At 34.7% G+C, this 20,950-nt stretch overlaps 5 protein-coding genes across 6 annotated transcripts; 4 read left to right on the top strand and 1 right to left on the bottom strand.

The window, feature by feature from the left end:
• LOC104780512 (F-box protein At3g47030-like) lies at positions 1,990–3,250 on the top strand. Its single transcript, XM_010505016.2, is given in 3 exon segments — positions 1,990–2,717; positions 2,719–2,762; positions 2,765–3,250. Coding segments are annotated over 3 exon segments (813 nt in total). The 5' UTR covers positions 1,990–2,004; the 3' UTR covers positions 2,821–3,250.
• LOC104780513 (F-box protein At3g47030-like) lies at positions 8,917–10,704 on the top strand. Its single transcript, XM_019244130.1, has one exon. It carries the CDS (start codon positions 8,940–8,942, stop codon positions 10,695–10,697), a length of 1,758 nt encoding a protein of 585 aa, XP_019099675.1. The 5' UTR covers positions 8,917–8,939; the 3' UTR covers positions 10,698–10,704.
• LOC109132500 (F-box protein At3g47030-like) lies at positions 10,709–11,720 on the top strand (the record flags this gene model as incomplete). The annotated part of the gene is made up of 1 exon (XM_019244131.1): positions 10,709–11,720. A coding segment is annotated over one exon (870 nt), but the record flags the coding sequence as incomplete, so codon positions are not given.
• On the top strand, positions 13,740–14,922 carry LOC109132501 (F-box protein At3g47030-like). The gene is made up of 2 exons (XM_019244132.1): positions 13,740–14,571; positions 14,633–14,922. The coding sequence occupies exons 1-2, from the start codon at positions 13,740–13,742 to the stop codon at positions 14,920–14,922; spliced, it is 1,122 nt and encodes a 373-aa protein (XP_019099677.1).
• On the bottom strand, positions 15,525–18,666 carry LOC104780514 (beta-glucosidase BoGH3B-like). 2 transcript variants are annotated; one of them, XM_019244641.1, is made up of 9 exons: positions 18,443–18,666; positions 18,122–18,326; positions 17,873–17,963; positions 17,340–17,581; positions 17,085–17,229; positions 16,883–16,987; positions 16,609–16,791; positions 16,306–16,507; positions 15,525–16,234 (listed from the first exon to the last, which is right to left on the bottom strand). In XM_019244641.1, exons 1-9 carry the CDS (start codon positions 18,606–18,608, stop codon positions 15,747–15,749), a joined length of 1,827 nt encoding a protein of 608 aa, XP_019100186.1. In that variant the 5' UTR covers positions 18,609–18,666; the 3' UTR covers positions 15,525–15,746. The 2 variants fall into 2 exon arrangements, with proteins under 2 accessions (XP_019100186.1, XP_019100187.1); XM_019244642.1 differs by lacking the exon at positions 15,525–16,234 and having other exon boundaries at positions 16,298–16,507; positions 17,085–17,259; positions 17,355–17,581; positions 18,443–18,657.

The raw sequence follows: 20,950 nt of genomic DNA on the forward strand, positions 1-20,950 counted from the left end.
ATGCATTTGGTTGAACTTGAAAATTAGCAAGATAATGTCTCGATCTATTAGACCTGTATTTTTCTTATAAATTAGAAGTTTAGGCATGCGACTTTGGGTAATACGATTCAGTTTGGATTGGGTACTTCGGCAATCCGGTATTTTCAGAATTTTGAAGTTGTGCCAAAATTTTGATTCGGTTCATTCGGTTTTTAGATTAAAACCCTGAACATAACTGATATTTTACTATTATTAAATTCCACTTTTTTGAGTTTTAGTAACATAATTTTGGTTTTAAAATACCCAACAGAGAAAAAACCCATCAAAATACAAAGCCCATCAGCTAAAACAATTAGGGTTTTTTTTTTTTTTTTTTTTGAAGAGGTGGCAGCAGTGTCAGTTCACTCAGGCTCCGGTTGCAGACGGCGGTGGTTTACTCAGGCTCCGGTTTCAGACGGCAGCGGTTCACTTAGACTCTAGTTGCGGACAACGGCGGTTCTCTCGGGCGATAGTAGACGAAGGCGGACGAAGACACCGTCATAGTAAATGATTTTAGTAAATGTCAGTTGCCACTGTTGTAATTTCTTGGTTCCTTTGATGGATTAATATAAATTCAAATGACCAAAAAAACATTAGCCAAAGGTCTTTAAGAGATGATTGGTTAGTGGCTGTGAGAACTTTTAATTAATTACACAGCTTTTAGAGTTTGTTTTTATCTAGTGAGGCTTCTAAGTTTTTATTTTTTATTTTAAAAGTGTTAAAAGTGTAACTGCTTTTTATTCTGGAAAAAGTGTAACTGCTTATTCTTTCTTTTTTTTTTTTGGAAAAACTGTAAATGCTTCTTCTAAGCTATTATTTTTTTCATTAATATTTATCTCTATATTTTATGTTTAATGGATTGAACACACAAATAGGTCTGATAATTTGCAAGCTTGCAAATCAATTGCATCATCATTTGTAACTGTTTTTTTTTTTTGGACAAAGTGTAACTGCTTATTCTCTTTTTTTTTTTTTTTTAATAAAAGTTCAAAAACCCAACTTTTAAAAGTTATACAAAACAATTTATTTCTCTTTTTAGTTTTTGTTCGATGGAACGATCACACAAATAGTTTCGATAATTTCCAAGCTTGCAAATCAAACAAATATTGCATCAACATCATTTTTGTGTAAGATTAAGGTTTATCACCATGAACTAAAATTTTCATGAGATTTCGTGTTTGTGCCTTTACTCCGCTATTCTAATACTTTTTAAATTCAAAGAAAAAAATATTAAGGTATATCCCTCATCTATTGATATTTTTATTGTTGTTGGAGTAACAATTATTTAGTTATAGTACAAATTATTATTTATTTGATTTACGAATATTGATTCAAAGGAGTTTTTATTACAAGAAAACTAGCGATTTCTAAGAGAATATACTAGAAAATCTGTCACAAATAGAATAATACCAAAATATTTTTGAGAGAAACAAATCCCTCACAAATCAATCCTCCCAATTTTTTTTTTTTTTTTTCTTATGATCCCACACAAATTTTAAGACGATATTCTTATATACCTTGTAAATTGGGAGTAAATTGTTATGGTGATCTTTACAATTTTAGGTTGAGTTACAAAAAAGAAGAAGAAGTAAAAACTGAGAAAACATAAATGATCAGTCTCATTTGTCGAAAATAAAAAAAATATATTTTTTTTTTACTTTTTGTAATTCAAATTAGTATTTTAGCTCGAAAAATATATGGAAACGAACGTTTTGAAAAATGACGCGCGAAAATATAATTGCAGCTAAAAATAACGGTTATTTTCCGTCATAAAATGTAACTAATTTACATGACGAGAGAATTTTTTTTTTCTTTTGGTAGATTCAGGAACTAATTATGTTTGAATGAAATTAATAATTATCAAGACAATATCTCCATCAGTTAGACCAGCTGTGGTCCTCCTTTTAAGTCCTTATAAATAGAAAATGTTAGAACTCACTGTGTCCACACCTTCGAAATCAGAAGGAAAAAGAAAAAAAACAAGCCATGTTTGGGATTCTAGGGTTTAACGCCGCCATGGGAAAAAGGCAGAAGAAGCAAGTAGTTTCCAGCCCAAGCAAGTCCCCACCAAGAGAATACAAGAAGGAGATCCCAGCTGATGTCTTGATCGACATATTCTCAAGGTTGCCAGTGAAAGACGTCGCAAGGTGTCGTTGTGTGTCGAAGCTCTGGTCTTGCGTGCTTCGTCGTCGAGACTTCACCCAACTGTACCTGAAAGTGTCATCGATTCGTCCGCGTCTCTTATTCACCTTCCTATACAAGGGTAAGCGGATCTTTTACTCCATGCCTCAGGATCTAGATCTAGACCAAGACTACCCCATTGTATATCCCCATTACCAGATGCATTTCCTTAAAGGTTTGGGTTCTTCGGCTGATGTGTGTCCATCTATACTTGGTTTCACCTGTACCAAATCTAGGAAGCCGATGATCTGTAGCCCTAGCACAGGAGAGTACATATCTTTACCCGTAGCGACAACCAAGAGGAATCTGAGTAGACCCTATTTCGGGTATGATCCTATCGGCAAAGTCTTCAAGGTATTGAGCGTGTCTGATGATTATGTGTATCGAGTTTCAACATTAGGAACAGGTGTAGTGACCTGGAAAAGGGTCGAATGTTTGATACCGCATCAACTGTTACATACTGAGGTATGCATTGATGGGATGTTATATTATTTAGCTAAGCGCATGGGCCATTCCAGGTTATATGGTCGTATGCTTTGATGTTGAATCAGAGAGGTTCAAGTTCTAGATGTTGAGTTACCAATTTTGGGTTCAGCTCTCATAAACTACAAAGGTAACTAGGGCATATAGTTGCCAGATTTGGGTATTATATATGAGGGCACAGAAAGTTTTGTGCTGCGGGTAATAGTGGATACTGATCATGAGGTCAAACGGTCGAACAATGTCTACATATTGCCATTTTATTGGAAGTATGCAGTTTCACATTCCTTCCTATACATTGCGGGGATGACTAGTGCAGGTGAAATTGTGTTGTCGACAAGCTTTCTAGTGGAGCCTTTCGAGGTGATCTACTACAATATTGTGGAGAATACCGTGGTAAGAATTGAAATCACTTTAAGAATTGTAGATAAGAAGGCTCCCTGCTCAAGGGTTTTGACTTTGGTAAACCATGTAGAGAATGTGGAGCTTATGGATTAGGATTTTATAACATATAGCTCTGATCCCCTTCTATATAAGTTTGTGCTCTTAATTATATACACCCTTATTCTTGTATCCATCTTGTATCAATGTTTGTTGAAACTTGTAAGCTTATGTTTTAGCTATTTTGAACTTTTTGTCTTCTTGAGCAACCTATATTATCTTTGTAAATTTTACTATAATAGAATTTGATCCATTGTCAGATTGTCTGATGAAAGGGAGGGCACATAACAAATTTGGTAAACTCAACCTGCACGCATGTAACAATTATTTAATGATGATTCTCATCATTTATTTCTTCTCACCATCAAACAGTTGATGATGATTGTTTTTTTAATGGGATTACCATAAGAGACTATGAGTTATCAGATCTACTGTCTAACAAAGCATCCTCTATAGAAAGTAGAAACCAATAAAATTTAAATTTTATATGTCATAAATATCACAAATCAAGCTACAGGTAAATCATTCCCAGAAAAAGAAAAAAAAATAGGGTTTAAATCTGGATCAGTTTCTCTTTATTGCAAAGAGAAAACAACGCAAATAGGAAATTCGTACAACAGTGAACAGTCTATAGTTTCTTGTCGAACAAGAAGGCAAGACAATGACAAAAGCACCACTCCATGTATTGCTTTATTTGGACTATATTAAAATACTCCCATCATATCAAATAATATCACACTTTCACACATTTCATCAAACCGGTGAAGTAAAACCGGTTTTGAGTTTTTGCTAGAACCAACTGGTCAACACGTCTGAACCAACTCACCTCGTAGTCATAATTTTATTGCACGCTTGTAACAATTAATTAACGATGATTGCTATCATTAATTTGATGATGATTTTTTTTTTCTTTTGTGTTGGTTTTGTTTAATGGAATTACCATAAGAGACTATGAGTTATCAGATCTACTGTCTAACAAAGTTTCCTCTATAGAAAGTAGAAACCAATAAAATTAAAATTTTGTTATGTTCATAATAAATATCACAAATCAAGCTACATGTAAACCATTCCCAGAAAAGAAAAATAGGGTTTAAATCTGGATCAGTTTTTCTTTATTGGAAAGGAAAATCAACGCAAATAAGAAATTCGTACAACAGTGAACATTTTATAGTTTCTTGTCGAACAAGCAGGCAAGATAATGACGAAGCCAAGAATGGCTTATGAACCTTAGGCCTTCCTCAGGATCTACGTTTAGAGTTTGCCCTGTACATTTGGTTGCCTGTTATCATATATGCCCTTCGCCAAAGGTATGATTTCTCCTGATGGTTGTGAGACTTGTGCCCATGTACGTGGGTTTCTTTGTAGCCAAACTAGCAAGCCTAGGTACCAGTATTGGATTTAACTCACGCCTAAAAGCTAATTTAATTACGGAAAGAGTATTGCAACACACTTGTATTGCTTAAAAAATAGTTTAGCTTCCGATGTGGAACTCTAATACCCCTCCCTCGAGTTCATAATTGGACATTTTAAAGGTGAAGTTTGTAGGACTGGACATATACGGCTGATAACTCACTTTTAAGAAAATTGGATCTTGCTTCTAATACAAAAGTTAGTTTGAGTTTAATTCACATCTAAAATTAGCTCAAGAGAGGAATATTTTAGAGAAGGATTGCTACACACTATATATATGTTAGAGGAGGAATATTTTATCTCCTGATGTGGAACTCCAATACTGGGATCCATAACCGTAGCACATGAATGTACATAAGTTTACCCAGAATGAAAAACAAGGCTGAAATGAAAATATTTCTGATTTTATAATAACACGGTAAAAATTAATTAAAATCATCTTAAAACCATTTTATTTCATAACAAAAAACCCAAATTATTTTTTTGATCCATTAACTATTTATCTCCGTGAGTACAAATCGTATCGAACAAAAAAGATGGCTCTCAGCAATTATTGGTTGATCGTTTGATTAGACAGCGGTCTGCCATTTTCTTTGTATTTTTGATACATGTATTGAACACATAAATATATTTGATAATTTTCAAGATTGCAAATCAAAAAAATATGACATCATCATCATCATCATCATCATCTTTGAGAAATATTAAGGAGGTATAACACTCATAATTTCAAAATATATTGATTTTTCAGTTGTTGGTCGAGTAACAAATATTTAGTACTAGTATAAATTATAATTTGTTTCAATTAACAAAATCGATGATTCAAATGTGCTTTCATTACAAAAAAAAATAAGCATTTAAGTGAGGATATATATTAACTAAAGCCTCACAAGTTGATGAGTATACCAAGATATTTTTTGAGTGAAACAAATCCCTTGCAAATTAATCTTTCCATGTTTATATTAATCCCCTCGCAAAATTTGTTCTCATATATCTCGTAAATTGATTATAAATTGGTATGTATTATTTTCTTATCATGTTCTAAGCAGTTATAAGTTGTATCAAAGAAAAAATGATGTGAAAACGGAGAAAACAGTTGATGATGATTAATTACAAATTTGGTAACCTCAACCTGCACGCATGTAACAATTAATTAATGATGATTTGATTCTCGTCATTCATTTCTTCTCAACATCAAACAGTTGATGATGATTTTTTTTTTTTTTTTTCCAGTTTTGTTTAATGGGATTACCATAAGAGGCACGTCACACGTGGTTGTAGTCTATGAGACTGAGTTATCAGATCTACTGTCTAACAAAGCTTCCTCTATAAAAAGTAGAAACTAATAAAATTAAAATTTTGTATGTTCATAATAAATATCACAAATCAAGCTACATGTAAACCCTTCCCATAAAAAAAAATTCAGAGTTTAATTTGGATCAGTTACTCTTTATTCCAAAGAGAAAAAAACGCAAATAGGAAATTCGTACAACAGTGAACAGTTTATAGTTTCTTGTCGAACAAGAAGGCAAGACAATGACAGAAGCACCACTCCATGTATTGCCTAATTTGGACTATTTTAAAATACTCCCATCATATCAAATAATATCACGCTTTCAGATGGTGGCGGTTCACTTAGAGTCTAGTTGCGGACGACGGCGGTTCTCTCGGGCGACAGTCGACGAAGGTGAACGAAGACACCATCATAATAAATGATTTTAGTAAATGTCAGTTGTCACTGTTGTAATTTCTTGGTTCCTTTGATGGATTAATATAAATTCAAATGACCAAAAAAAACATTAGCCAAAGGTCTTTAAGTGATGATTGGTTAGTGGCTGTGAGAACTTTTGCTTAATTACACAGCTTTTAGAGTTTGTTTTTATCTAGTGTGAGGCTTCTAAGTTTTTGTCTTTATTTATTTTAAAAGTGTTAAAAGTGTAACTGCTATTTTTTTTGAACAAAGTGTAACTGCTTATTCTCTGTTTTAATAAAAGTTCAAAAACTCAACTTTTTAAAAAGCTATACAAAACATTTTATCTGTCTTTTTAGTTTTTGGTCGATGGAATGAACACACAAATAGTTTCGATAATTTCCAAGCTTGCAAATTAAACAAATATTGCATGAGATTTCGTGTATATCATCATGAACTAAACATCATCATCATTTTTGAGTAAGTTTAAAGTATATCATCATGAACTAAAATGTGCATGAGATTTCTGTTTGAGTCTTTACTATGCTATTCTAATAATTTTTAAATTCAAAAAAAAAAAATTAAGGTATATCACTCATGATTTCACATCTATTGATATTTTTACTGTTATTCGAATAAAAATTATTTAGTTAAATATAAATTATTATTTATTTGACTTACGAATATTGATTATTTAAAAGAGTTTTTATTATAAGAAAACTAGCAATTCCTAAGAGAATATACTAGAAAATTTGTCGCAAATAGAATAATACCAAATTTTTTTAAAAGAAACAAATCCCTCACAACTCAATCCTCCCAAATTAATATATTTTTTGATGATCCCATGCAAATTTTGTGAAGAACATAAATACTCTCATATACTTTGTAAATTGAGAGTAAATTGGTATATATTTGTTATCGTGCTCTTTGCAATTTTTGGTGGAGTTACAAAAAAAAGGATGAAAACTGAGAAAACATAAATGATCGATCTCATTTGTCGAAACTAAATAAATAAATGTTTTTTCTTTTTTTGTAATTCAAATTAGTATCTTAGCTCGAAAATATATGAAAACATAAGCCAAAGGTCTTTAAGAGATGATTGGTTAGTGGCTGTGAGAACTTTTGCTTAATTACACAGCTTTTAGAGTTTGTTTTTATCTAGTGAGGCTTCTAAGTTTTATTTATTATTTTAAAAGTGTTAAAAATGTAACTGCTTATTTTTCTTTGGATAAAGTGTAACTGCTTATTCTACTTTTTAATAAAAGTTCAAAAACCCAACTTTTTAAAAGTTATACAAAACATTTTATTTCTCTTTTTAGTTGTTGTTCGATGGAATAAACACACAAATAGTTTTGATAATTTCCAAGCTTGCAAATCAAACAAATATTGCATCATCATCATTTTTGAGTAAGATTAAGGTTTATCACCATGAAATAAAATGTCCATGAGATTACGTGTTTGAGCCTTTACTCCGCTATTCTAATAATTTTTAAATTCAAAGAAAAAAAAGATTAAGGTATATCACTCATCTATTGATACTTTTATTGTTGTTCGAGTAACAATTATTTAGTTCTAGTATAAATTATTATTTATTTGACTTATGAATATTGATTATTCAAATGAGTTTTTATTACAAAAAAACTATTGATTTCTAAAAGAATATACTAGAAAATTTGTCGCAAATAGAATAATACCAAAATATTTTTGAGAGAAACAAATCCCTCACAAATCAATCTTCCCAATTTTTTTTTTTTTGATGATCCTATGCAAATTTTGTGGGCGAACATAAATACTCTCATACACCTTGTAAATTGGGAGTAAATTGGTATATTTTTGTTATCAAGCTTTTTGCAATTTTAGGTAAAAGTGAAAACTAAGAAAATGTAAATGATCGATCTCATTTGTTGAAAATAAATAAAAAAATGTTTTCTCATTTTTTGTAATTCAAATTAGTATCTTAGCTCGAAAAATATATGGAAACGAAAGCTTTGAAAAATGACGCGCGAAAATATAATTACCGGTAAAAATAACGGTTATTTAAAAACATTAAATGTAATTAATTACATGATGAGAGAGTTTTTTTTTCTTTTTGATAGATTCACGAACTAAATTATGTTTGAATGAAATTGATAATTGAGAAAATTATCAAATGTGCCATGAACAATGTTTTTCCTTTTCAGATCTGCCATAATCGTTTTTGTCTTTCCAAATGTGCCATACCGATGGCAATTTGTTGACAACTTAGTTTGGTAGACACCATTTTATGCATAAAGTGGTGGACAACTTTAACCATTTTGATGGACAACTTTCACTTTTTAGACAATTTTAACCCTTTCATTAGATAACTTTAATTTTTTGGATAATTTTAACCCGTAGTGGACTTTATTGACTTGTTTTTTTTTTGTTTTTTTTTGATAAACAACATTTTATGCTATAATGCCAAATATGACACATTTGGAAAGGCTAAAAGCAATATAGCACATTTGGAAAGACTAAAAGCAATATAGCACATTTAGAAACTTTTAAAAAAAAAAATATGATATATTTGACAAAAATCCCTTGATAATTATCAAGACAATATCTTGACCAAAAAAAAAAAAAAAAAANGTCCATCAGTTACACCAGCTGTGGTCCTCCTTAAGTCATTATAAATAGAAAATGTCAAAACTCATTGTGTCCACACATCCGAAATCAGAAGAAAAAAAAAAAAAAACAAGCCATGTTTGGGATTCTAGGGTTTAACGCCGCCATGGAAAAAAGGCAGAAGCAAGTAGTTTCCAGCCCAAGCAAGTCCCCACCAAGAGAATACAAGAAGGAGATCCCAGCTGATGTCTTGATCGACATATTCTCAAGGTTGCCATTGAAAGACGTCGCAAGGTGTCGTTGTGTGTCGAAGCTCTGGTCTTGCGTGCTTCGTCGTCGAGACTTCACCCAACTGTACCTGAAAGTGTCATCGGATCGTCCGCGTCTCTTATTCACCTTCCTATACAAGGGTAAGCGGATCTTTTACTCCATGCCTCAGGATCTAGATCCAGACCAAGACTACCCCATTGTATATCCCCATTACCAGATGCATTTCCCTAAAGGTTTGGGTTCTTCAGATGATGTGTGTCCATCTATACTTGGTTTCATCTGTACCAAATCTAGGAAGCCGATGATCTGTAACCCTAGCACAGGACAGTACATATCTTTACCCGTAGCGACAACCAAGAGGAATCTGAGTAGACCCTATTTTGGGTATGATCCTATCGGGAAAGTCTTCATGGTATTGAGCGTGTCTGATGATTATGTGTGTCGAGTTTCAACATTAGGAACGGGAGAAGTGACCTGGNAAAAAAGGCAGAAGCAAGTAGTTTCCAGCCCAAGCAAGTCCCCACCAAGAGAATACAAGAAGGAGATCCCAGCTGATGTCTTGATCGACATATTCTCAAGGTTGCCATTGAAAGACGTCGCAAGGTGTCGTTGTGTGTCGAAGCTCTGGTCTTGCGTGCTTCGTCGTCGAGACTTCACCCAACTGTACCTGAAAGTGTCATCGGATCGTCCGCGTCTCTTATTCACCTTCCTATACAAGGGTAAGCGGATCTTTTACTCCATGCCTCAGGATCTAGATCCAGACCAAGACTACCCCATTGTATATCCCCATTACCAGATGCATTTCCCTAAAGGTTTGGGTTCTTCAGATGATGTGTGTCCATCTATACTTGGTTTCATCTGTACCAAATCTAGGAAGCCGATGATCTGTAACCCTAGCACAGGACAGTACATATCTTTACCCGTAGCGACAACCAAGAGGAATCTGAGTAGACCCTATTTTGGGTATGATCCTATCGGGAAAGTCTTCATGGTATTGAGCGTGTCTGATGATTATGTGTGTCGAGTTTCAACATTAGGAACGGGAGAAGTGACCTGGAAAAGGGTCGAATGTTTGATAACCCATCAACCGTTACATACTGAGGTATGCATTGATGGGGTGTTATATTATTTAGCTAAGCGCATGGGCGATGGAACTCCACCAGGTTATATGGTCGTATGCTTTGATGTTAAATCGGAGAGGTTCAAGTTTCTGGATGTTGAGTTACCAATTTTGGGTTCAGCTCTCATAAACTACAAAGGTAACTTGGGCATATTGTTTCCAGATTCGGGTATTATATATGAAGGCACAGAAAGTTTGGAGCTGCGGGTTCTAGAGGCCGATACTGATGAGGTCAAATGGTCGAATACTGTCTACATATTGCCATTTTACTGGAAGTATGCAGTTTCACATTCCTTCCTGTACATTGCTGGGATGACTAGTGCAGGTGAAATTGTGTTGTCGACAAGCTTTCTAGTGGAGCCTTTCGAGGTGATCTACTACAATATTGTGCAGAATACCGTGGAAAGAATTGAAATCACTTTCGGAATTGTAGATAAGAAGGCTCCCTGCTCAAGGGTTTTGACTTTGATAAACCATGTAGAGAATGTGGAGCTTATGGATTAGGATCGTTTATAACANCAGACCAAGACTACCCCATTGTATATCCCCATTACCAGATGCATTTCCCTAAAGGTTTGGGTTCTTCAGATGATGTGTGTCCATCTATACTTGGTTTCATCTGTACCAAATCTAGGAAGCCGATGATCTGTAACCCTAGCACAGGACAGTACATATCTTTACCCGTAGCGACAACCAAGAGGAATCTGAGTAGACCCTATTTTGGGTATGATCCTATCGGGAAAGTCTTCATGGTATTGAGCGTGTCTGATGATTATGTGTGTCGAGTTTCAACATTAGGAACGGGAGAAGTGACCTGGAAAAGGGTCGAATGTTTGATAACCCATCAACCGTTACATACTGAGGTATGCATTGATGGGGTGTTATATTATTTAGCTAAGCGCATGGGCGATGGAACTCCACCAGGTTATATGGTCGTATGCTTTGATGTTAAATCGGAGAGGTTCAAGTTTCTGGATGTTGAGTTACCAATTTTGGGTTCAGCTCTCATAAACTACAAAGGTAACTTGGGCATATTGTTTCCAGATTCGGGTATTATATATGAAGGCACAGAAAGTTTGGAGCTGCGGGTTCTAGAGGCCGATACTGATGAGGTCAAATGGTCGAATACTGTCTACATATTGCCATTTTACTGGAAGTATGCAGTTTCACATTCCTTCCTGTACATTGCTGGGATGACTAGTGCAGGTGAAATTGTGTTGTCGACAAGCTTTCTAGTGGAGCCTTTCGAGGTGATCTACTACAATATTGTGCAGAATACCGTGGAAAGAATTGAAATCACTTTCGGAATTGTAGATAAGAAGGCTCCCTGCTCAAGGGTTTTGACTTTGATAAACCATGTAGAGAATGTGGAGCTTATGGATTAGGATCGTTTATAACATATAGCTCCCCGACCTTCTATATAAGCTTGTCCTCTTAGTAGATACACCCTTATTGTTGTATCCATCTTGTATCAATGTTTGTTGAAACTTGTAAGCTTATGTTCTAGCTATTTGAAATCTTTCTCTTCTTGAGCAACCTATTTTACCTTCGAAAATTTTACTATACCTAAACATAGAGTTTGACCCATTGTCAGATTGTCTGATGAAAGAGAGGGCACACAACAAATTTGGTAACCCCAACCTGCACGCATGTAACAGTTAATTAACGATGATTCTCATCATTTATTTCTTCTCACCATCAAACAGTTGATGATTATCTTTTTTATGGGATTACCATAAGAGACTATGAGTTATCAGATCTACTGTCTACTTCCTCTATAGAAAGTAGAAACCAATAAAATTTAAATTTTATATCTTCATAAATATCACAAATCAAGCTACAGGTAAACCCATTCCCAAAAAAAAAGGGTTTAAATCTGGATGAGTTTTTCTTTATTGGATAGAAAAAACAACGCAAATAGGAAATTTGTACAACAGTGAACAGCTTATAGTTTCTTGTCGAACAAGAAGGCAAGACAATGACGAAGCCAAGCATGGTTCATGGACCACTGGCCTTCCTCAGGATCTACATTTAGAGTGTGCCATGTACATTTGGTTCCCTGTTATCATATGTCTTTCGCCAAAGGTATGAGTTCTCCTTATGGTTGTGAGATTTGTGCCCAATACTAGTGTTGGATCTAACTCACGTCTAAAAGCTAATTTTATTACGGAAAAAGTAATTCAATACACTTGTATTGCTTAAAAAATAGTTTAGCTCCCGATGTGGAATTCTAATACCCCTCCCTCAATGTCATGACTGGACATTTGGAACGTGAAATTTGTAGGATTAGACATCTACGGGTGATAACTCATTTTCAAAAAAAATAGATCTTGTTTCTAATACAAAAGTTAGTTATGGGTTTACTTCACACCCAAAATTAGCTAAAGTGAGGAAGATTGTTACACACTATATATGTTACCCAAAAAATATTTTATCTCCCAAAGTGGAACTCCAATACTGGGATCCATAACCCTAGCACATGAATGTACATCAGTTTACCTAGAGTGAGAAACAAGGCTGAGATGAAAGTGTTTCTGTTTTTATAATAAGACGCTACGAATTAATTAAAAACATCTTAAAAACATTATATTTCATAACAGAAAACCCAAATTGTTTTTTTGATCCTTTAACTATTTATCTCTGTGAGTAAAAATCTTATCTAACAAAAAAGATGGCTCTGAGCAACTGTTGGTTGATCGTTTGATTAGACAGCGGTCTACCATGTTCTTCTTATTTTTTGATCTATGTATTGAACACACAAATAGATTTGATAATTTTCAAGATTGCAAATCAAACAAATATGGCATCATCATCATCTTTGAGAAAAGATTAAGGTATAACACTCATAATTTCAAAATATATTGATTTTTCAGTTGTTGGTCGTGTAACAAATATTTAGTACTAGTATAAACTATAATTTGTTTGAATTAACAAAATGTGCTTTCATTAAAAAAAAAAAAAAAAGAAGCAATTTACTAGTGAGGATATTAACTAAAGCCTCACAAGTTGAGTATACCAAGATATATATATATATATATATATATATATATATATATATATATTTTCATATTAATTTTAATTATTCGCCTCGCAAAATTTGTTCTCATATACCTCTTAAATTGATATAAATTGGTATGTATTATTTTATTATCGTGTTCTAAGCAGTTATAAGGTGTATTAAAGAAATTTTTTTGTGAAAATGGAGAAAACATATATAATTTCTCATTTGTCAAAAAAAAAAAGTTAATAAATGATGTCTCTCTTTATTTATCATAGAAAGTACGATATATTACCGTATAAAATATAAGAAAACAATTTTTTTAAAAATCACATTGTAATGGTTTTTACCCTGATGTTTCCATATTATATATATCTACATTTGAAAGATTTTTTTTTGGGTATGTTCATGATAAGCTAATATAGGTTTGGATGAACTTGAAATTTTTAAGACAATAATATCTTCATCTATCAGACCAGTGGTCCTCCTTATAAATAGAAAATGTTAGAATTCACTGTGTCCACACCTCCGGAAAAAAAGAAGAAGTTATGTTCGGTATTCTAGGGTTTAACGCCGCCATGGGAAAAAGGAAGAAGCAAGTAGTTCCCAGCCCAAGTAAGTCCCCACCAAGAGAAAACTTGAAGGAGATCCCAGCTGATGTCTTGGTTAACGTACTCTCAAGATTGCCATTGGAAGACGTTGCGAGGTGTCGTTGCGTGTCAAAGCACTGGTCGTCTGTACTGCGTCGTCGAGATTTCACCCAACTGTACCTGGAAGTGTCATCGGCTCGGCCACGTATCCTATTCACCTTTGTGCACGAGGGTAAGCGGATCTTCTACTCCATACTTCAAGATGTAGATCCAGACCGCGACTACTCCAATGCTATATCTCCCTATTACCAGATGCATTTCCCTAAAGGTTTGGGTTCCTTTCATGATGCGTGTCCCTCTATACGTGCCTTCATCTGTAACAAATATAGGAAGCCGATGATCTGTAACCCTAGTACAAGACAATACATATCTTTACCCATATCGACAACCAAGGGGAATCAGATGAGACCTTATTTCGGGTATGATCCTATCGGCAAAGTCTTCAAGGTATTTTGCGTGTCCGATGATTTTGTGTGTCGAGTTACAACATTAGGAACAGAAGTAGTGACCTGGAGAAGGGTCGAATGTTTGATACCCCATTGGCCTTTACATTCTGAGATATGTATCGACGGGGTGTTGTATTATTTGGTTGGGTGCTTGGAAGATGGAACTCGACTAGGTTATAGGGTAGTATGCTTTGATGTTAAGTTGGAGAAATTGAAGTTTGTAGGTGGTGTTGTTGGGTCATTAATTTTGTATTCATCTTTCATAAATTACCATGGTAAGCTGGGTACGTATATTGTTTCCAAGTTCGAGTAACATGGAAAGTATTGATTTGTGGGTTCTAGCAGCTTCTGCAACCAAATTAGTGAAATGGTCGCATATTGTCTACGAATTCCCAGATTGTTGGTTTGATTTTGTTGCCGATACCGACATAAAGATTGTCGGGATGACTAGTGCAGGTGAAATCATACTCTCGACATGCTCTCTAGTGGAACCTCTCTACGTGTTCTACTTCAATGTAAACAAGAATACTCTAACTAGAGTAGAGATCGATTTCGAAATTGTAGGTAAGAAGGCTTCCAACTCACAGGTTTCAACATTGATAAACCATGTAGAGAATGTAAAGCTTATGGATTAGGACTTTATAATATATGTAATGTAGCTTACCTACTATATAAGTTTATTGTTGCATCCATCTTGTATCAATGTTTGTTGTAACCTTGTAAGGTGGCCATGTTTTTAGCTATTTGAACTTTTTTCTCTTCATGAACATTGAATTTTACTGTTAAGTTGTATAATTAAACATTGAATTTGATGAAATGTACAAGCCAGCTTCTCTGAAAGAGATGGCACACATGTTAACTCGGAATGAATGATTCTCATTATTCATTTCTTCTCACCAACAAACATAAGCGGCACATGGTGGCGGACCCAAGATAAATTTTTACCGGGTCAAAAGTATTTTAGGAAGAATTGAACTTGGGTTTTGGGGTGTCAACATGTAGAGGAAAACTAATTTTGCTACTGAAACTTTAAAAATTTACATGCAAATTTTTGTTTTTTAGAATTAAACCTGGGTCAATTGAACCCCCTTCCCCTCAAATAGGTCCGCCAGTTTGTAGACGTACTTGTAGTTGTATATGAGACTATATTTATCAAATCAACTGTCTAAACAAAGTTTCCTCTATTGAAACCAATAATATAAGAATTTTGTCTTCCCATAAATTTCACAAATCAAGCTACCCGTAAATCCAGTGTCCATTTATTGCAAAGGAAAAAAACAAGACAAATAGGAAATTTGTACAACAGTTTCTTGTCGAACAAGAAAGCAAAGACAATGACAGAAGCATCACTCCATGCATTTGCTCTGAATTATTTTAAAATAGAAATTTACAAACGCCACTCATACTCCCATCATATCAAATAAATTTCACGCTTGCACACATTTCAACAGACCGGATTTTAATTCTCGGCCGAATGGTAGTTCAGACCGAAACCAAGTGGAAACAATGGATTCGAATTGGCATCAGCGGTTAACGGCAACTGGTCAACGCTTCTGAACCAGCTCACTGGTAACTTCCCCTCGAAGTCATAATCTCCAAAAATGACATCAGTCATCCCTTTCCCTTCGGTTCCAGGAAGCCAAGCAGCAACCAAAGCCTCAGTCTTTTCAAGAACCAGTGGCTCAAGAACCAATGGCCGTCCAGAAAACAAGACCACTAAAGTGGGTATTTTCTCTGCAACCGCAGTTATAATGTCGTTACCGTTTAAGGGCACTGTGAGTTCCGAGTTATCTCCCAATGTCTCTGCGTAGGGAGGTTCCCCCACCGCAACAATGGCATAGGAGAAGCCTTGACCCGAGGCTAAGGTTTCTTCAGAAGGAGTCTTCTCGTAAATCACTTCGGTGTTTTTTCCAACTACTTCTTTAATGGCATCCAAAAGCGTTGTCCCTGCATTTTCAGACCATATTAGATACGTTCCCATTAAAAATTTCCAACAACATTGAAGTCACTTTAATTACCGATTGTGATCCTGCCGCTTAGACCGAACCATGCCTTTGTCCATCCTCCGCACTGATATCCAAGATCGTCAGCGTGAGTTCCAGTGACCAGAATCCTCTTGGCATTACGATCTAAAGGCAGAAATGGCTTCTCAGATTCTTTTCCATTCTTTAGGAGAACTAAAGACTTTCTAACCGATTCACGCGCTATTTCTCTATGTTCCTGGAGTAATGGAAAAACACGTCAATCATGTTCCCAACAGGTCCCAACACTCATGTCTAATTAAAATCTAATGGCATTAATCTGTGTACAAGATATCTCACCATGCAGCCAACAGTACTCAATAAAGAGCGGTCCGTGAGAGGATGCTCGAAAAGACCCGCAACAAACTTCACTCTGAGTATTCTCTCAACAGCGTCATCGATCCGAGACATCGTTACTTCCCCTGACTCCACCAGATCAGTGAGGTCCTTTATAAACTGTTGATACTGGAAAGGCACCATCACCTGGAGTAACATTGATTAACTAAATCTTAGCTCTTTGTATCATCCCAGAGAGATGAAAAATCATTAACTAGCTAGGAGTTTTAGAATCTACCATGTCGACTCCAGCATTAACTGAGATTTTGACGCAGTTGCGGTAGTTTGAACCGAATGGCTCACTAAGCCGTTCCAAAGCTTCCCAGTCTGAAATGATAAACCCCTAAAAAAACAAAAAAGGCAAAGGCAACACAGCTTTAAAATCATACACCTCTTGCTTATATAGCTATTTCATATCCAAATCAAATTTATTGGCTAACCTTGAAACCAAGTTTCTGTTTGAGAAGTTCGGTTAAGAGGAAATAGTTGGAATGGAGTTTACTTCCGTTCCAACTAGTGTAAGATGCCATAACCGTAGAGACTCCCTGAGCAAGACAATTCAAATATNCCAAAAAAGTTTTGGAACTTGGGAAACTAAAAAGGTTTGGTCGTTGACTTGACCAAAACAGAGAAAAAAAAAAAACAAATGGAGTGTGGATTGTTTCGTATATACCGATGAAGTAATCTGTAATGACGGGATGAGTAGTGACGACACNGTAAACAATTCCTTGAGAAATGATTTCAAACCAATTACTGACACTAATCCAGCTAGAAGTATATATGTAATATACCTTCCTGCATGAAATGGATAACCATTGGGATGTTCTTTGGGTGGCTCGCCTTGTAGGCCAGAGACAAGAGTACTCAACTCGCAAATAATGTCAGTATCTTCACTGTAACTCTCATAGGATCTTCCCCATCTCGGATCTCTCAAAGCCTGTCAGAAACATTAAAGAATAAACTCTCTTTCATTATTTTCTTCCATTCCTCTTATATATAATCTTGATTTTTCACTAAGCCTGTATAGACAGACGTCTAATTCAGGATTAGGAAAATTCTCATGTATTGAAAATATAGAGCTCATACTCACAATGTTCTACTCATATGGCATTAAGATATGAGAGATGCCAAATAAAACATAGAGTATTCTCAAGAGAACACTCAAAGGTATCCCACCAAAGGCTCCATTCAATTTGAGTAAGCGATTAGCTAGGAACTTATTACTTACGGCTACACATGGAGCAAACGCCCAATGAGCGCCACAAGCTCTAACTTCAAGTGCTGTTGCAGCTCCGATTCTTCTGATCAAATCTGCATCTCTATCACATTTAAAAACAACCACTTGTTCAAAATATACTTCTAGGGTAATAATCCAATATCATTGGCACAATACTATAACAATTAACACCCTAATCAAACACACAACACTACATCTCAAAGTGTGAAAAGAGAATGGTAAAAAGAAAAAAGAAAAAACCTGGTGGCTCCGAGGCCGATGTTGTGGGGAAAGATGGTGGCTTCGTAGACGTTGTTGTTGCCGTGGACGGCGTCAATGCCATAGATGATTGGGATACCCAAACGCGTAGCTAACGCTGCGTTTTGGTAGCCGTCGATCATATCAGCCCAATCCGACGTCAAGGCGTCCTCGAACGGCCAACTCCCTCCACCGTTTAGTACACTACCTGTAACCCCCCCAAAAAAGTTTTGGAACTTGGGAAACTAAAAAGGTTTGGTCGTTGACTTGACCAAAACAGAGAAAAAAAAAAAACAAATGGAGTGTGGATTGTTTCGTATATACCGATGAAGTAATCTGTAATGACGGGATGAGTAGTGACGACACGTTCGATCTGAGTCATCTGGCCGAACTTTTCCGGTAGAGTCATACGAGAGAGAAGGTCCATTACACGCGCCTCCACTGGCGCGTCTGGATTCTTGTAAACGCATGTTTCGTTGCTTCCTTCCATACTAATTTTTTTTTGCTTCTTCCTTTTTTGTTTTGTTTTGTTTTGTTCTGTTTAGCCTTCTGTTACAAGTTTTTGCAAACTTAACCTTTATATGTATATATTGCAAAGGTTTAGGATATGTGGCGTGATTCACCCAAAATTTTGCCGTAGCCGACTAGATAAAGAATAAAGAAGTAATGATGTGAATCTTTCTCCAGTTTTATAAATTTTTTATGTTTTTTTCAATTATCAAGGGAAAGCTTAAATCCTAAATTTTGGAGAATGATCAAGTCAAATCTAGCATAAATCACAACCTAAATAGATAATTAAAAAAGAACTCTAGTAGTCATCAGCTAATCATTTGAACATCCTAATTCCTAATCTAGTCTAATTCATGATTCAGCAAAAAGTATACTCATTAACATGATATGAAGTGATGAAGACTTCAGTTCAAAATGTAAATACAATATTTAGTCTTGATCTTAGTTAGACGGAGGAAAACTTAGGTTAAAAAATGTCAAAAAAATGTTTAAATACATAATAAGTTTGGATTGGGACCCAAGCTTAATCTGGGTTGGATCTAATAAAAATGGCTCGCAACGACTTGTTGCTTGACGGTTTGGATTGACAGCGGTCAACCATTTTCGCATGTTTATAAACGGATGGTTGACTGTTTTGGTCATGTTACTGGTTATTGGTTAAACGTGCTTGTGATCCTCGTCAAGTTGTAGTCTTTTAAATCTATACTAAAAAAGATGTTAACTCTCTTTATTTCAGTGACACGTTAGTAATAAGGAGAGTACCACATATTTATTTTCATTAAAAGCAAATGAACTTAAATTAAAAGGAATATCAAACATTTTCTATGTATTTATTCTTTTTTTATATCACAAAAACAGTTTTAATATTTATATAAGAAATTTTGAAAGGCTTAGAACATGTTCCAAGAAATTAGATGCATCACCAAAAAACAAAAGAACATCGAGAGTGAATCAAAGAGATACTTCTTCCTTTTGGCATAAACAATGAATATATGGACATATGGTTTAGGCGTTACAATTTTGTCAATAGTTTGAAGAGTTGCAGAAGTGATCAATATTTTTGTTAATATTATACAGGAATTCATGAAAGTTTGTCTCTAAAGAAATAAAATTTTGAATATGAAGAAGATTGAGATTTTGTTCACTATCAAATGAAAAATAATTGAATAAAACTGTAGAATGTTGGTTTAAAAAAATACAGAGACAAAGAGGTAGGGGTTTTTATATTCTAATATTTAGAAGTTGACAAAAAGAAAATTAAATGAAATTCTTATTAAAAAGAAATTCTAGAGTTACAGTAGAACCTCTATAAATTAATACTCGATAAATTAATAATACCTATAAATTAATAAATTTCTCTGCTTCCAAGTTGGGACCAGTGTAATTTTTGACATTATTCGATAATATAATAAGATAATAATTTTTTGAAAATCCTTTGTAAATATATGGTCCCATCAATAATATAAATTAATAATTATATAAAATTATCTAAATATATGTATATATATACACATTAATTTTTACTAGAATTTATTTTTAAGATTTTTATGATATAAAAATCTTTGAGTGATATCTTTAAAACATGATAATTGTTATTTTCTTTGTAATTGAATTTATAAAAATATTAGTTGTAACGATTGAATCTTATTTTTAATATTTTTTTAATCAAATTAGGAAAATCTCTCTATAAATTAATAATTATTAATTTATCGAGAAATTAAAACCTCTATAAATTAATAGATTTTCATAGTCCCAACATTATTAATTTATAGAGGTTTTACTGTATATTCAAGAAATTGAAGAACTAACATGAAAGGAAGATGTCTATTTTAACTAATTTATTTTTTATTTTTTATTTTTATTTTTGAATTTTATTATATTAAATTATAATAGGTCTTTCCAAATGGGCTTGACCTTAGATTACATACAAGAGACCCAACAGATACAAAAAGAAGGAAAACGACGTCGNCCAAAACCACACCTCTGTTGCCGGAGAAGAGATCTACCCACCTCTGCCTTCCTCTTGCAGATCCAAAGCCTGNCCTGAGACAGCTGTTCGAACTGTAGCACTGGTGGTTGCAAGATCGACGGCGTTGCGGCGGATTCACCAGATCGAATCCCTTGACGGAAGCAACCCAGATCCGTCAGTTCTCCTTCTCCGGTGAAACCACCTGACCTGCTACAAATCTTCCGACCAATTCAGACAACCGATAACAGGCTCCGCGAAGTTAGGTCCCGTTCCTAGCAACCTGCTCACTCAGATCGAACACCCCCCTTCTAACTCCGGCGACAACCGCTTCCTTCAGGTAACAACTCTTCAAT

Source organism: Camelina sativa, chromosome 4 (assembly GCF_000633955.1).
Source record: "Camelina sativa cultivar DH55 chromosome 4, Cs, whole genome shotgun sequence".
NCBI classification, from domain to species: domain Eukaryota; kingdom Viridiplantae; phylum Streptophyta; class Magnoliopsida; order Brassicales; family Brassicaceae; genus Camelina; species Camelina sativa.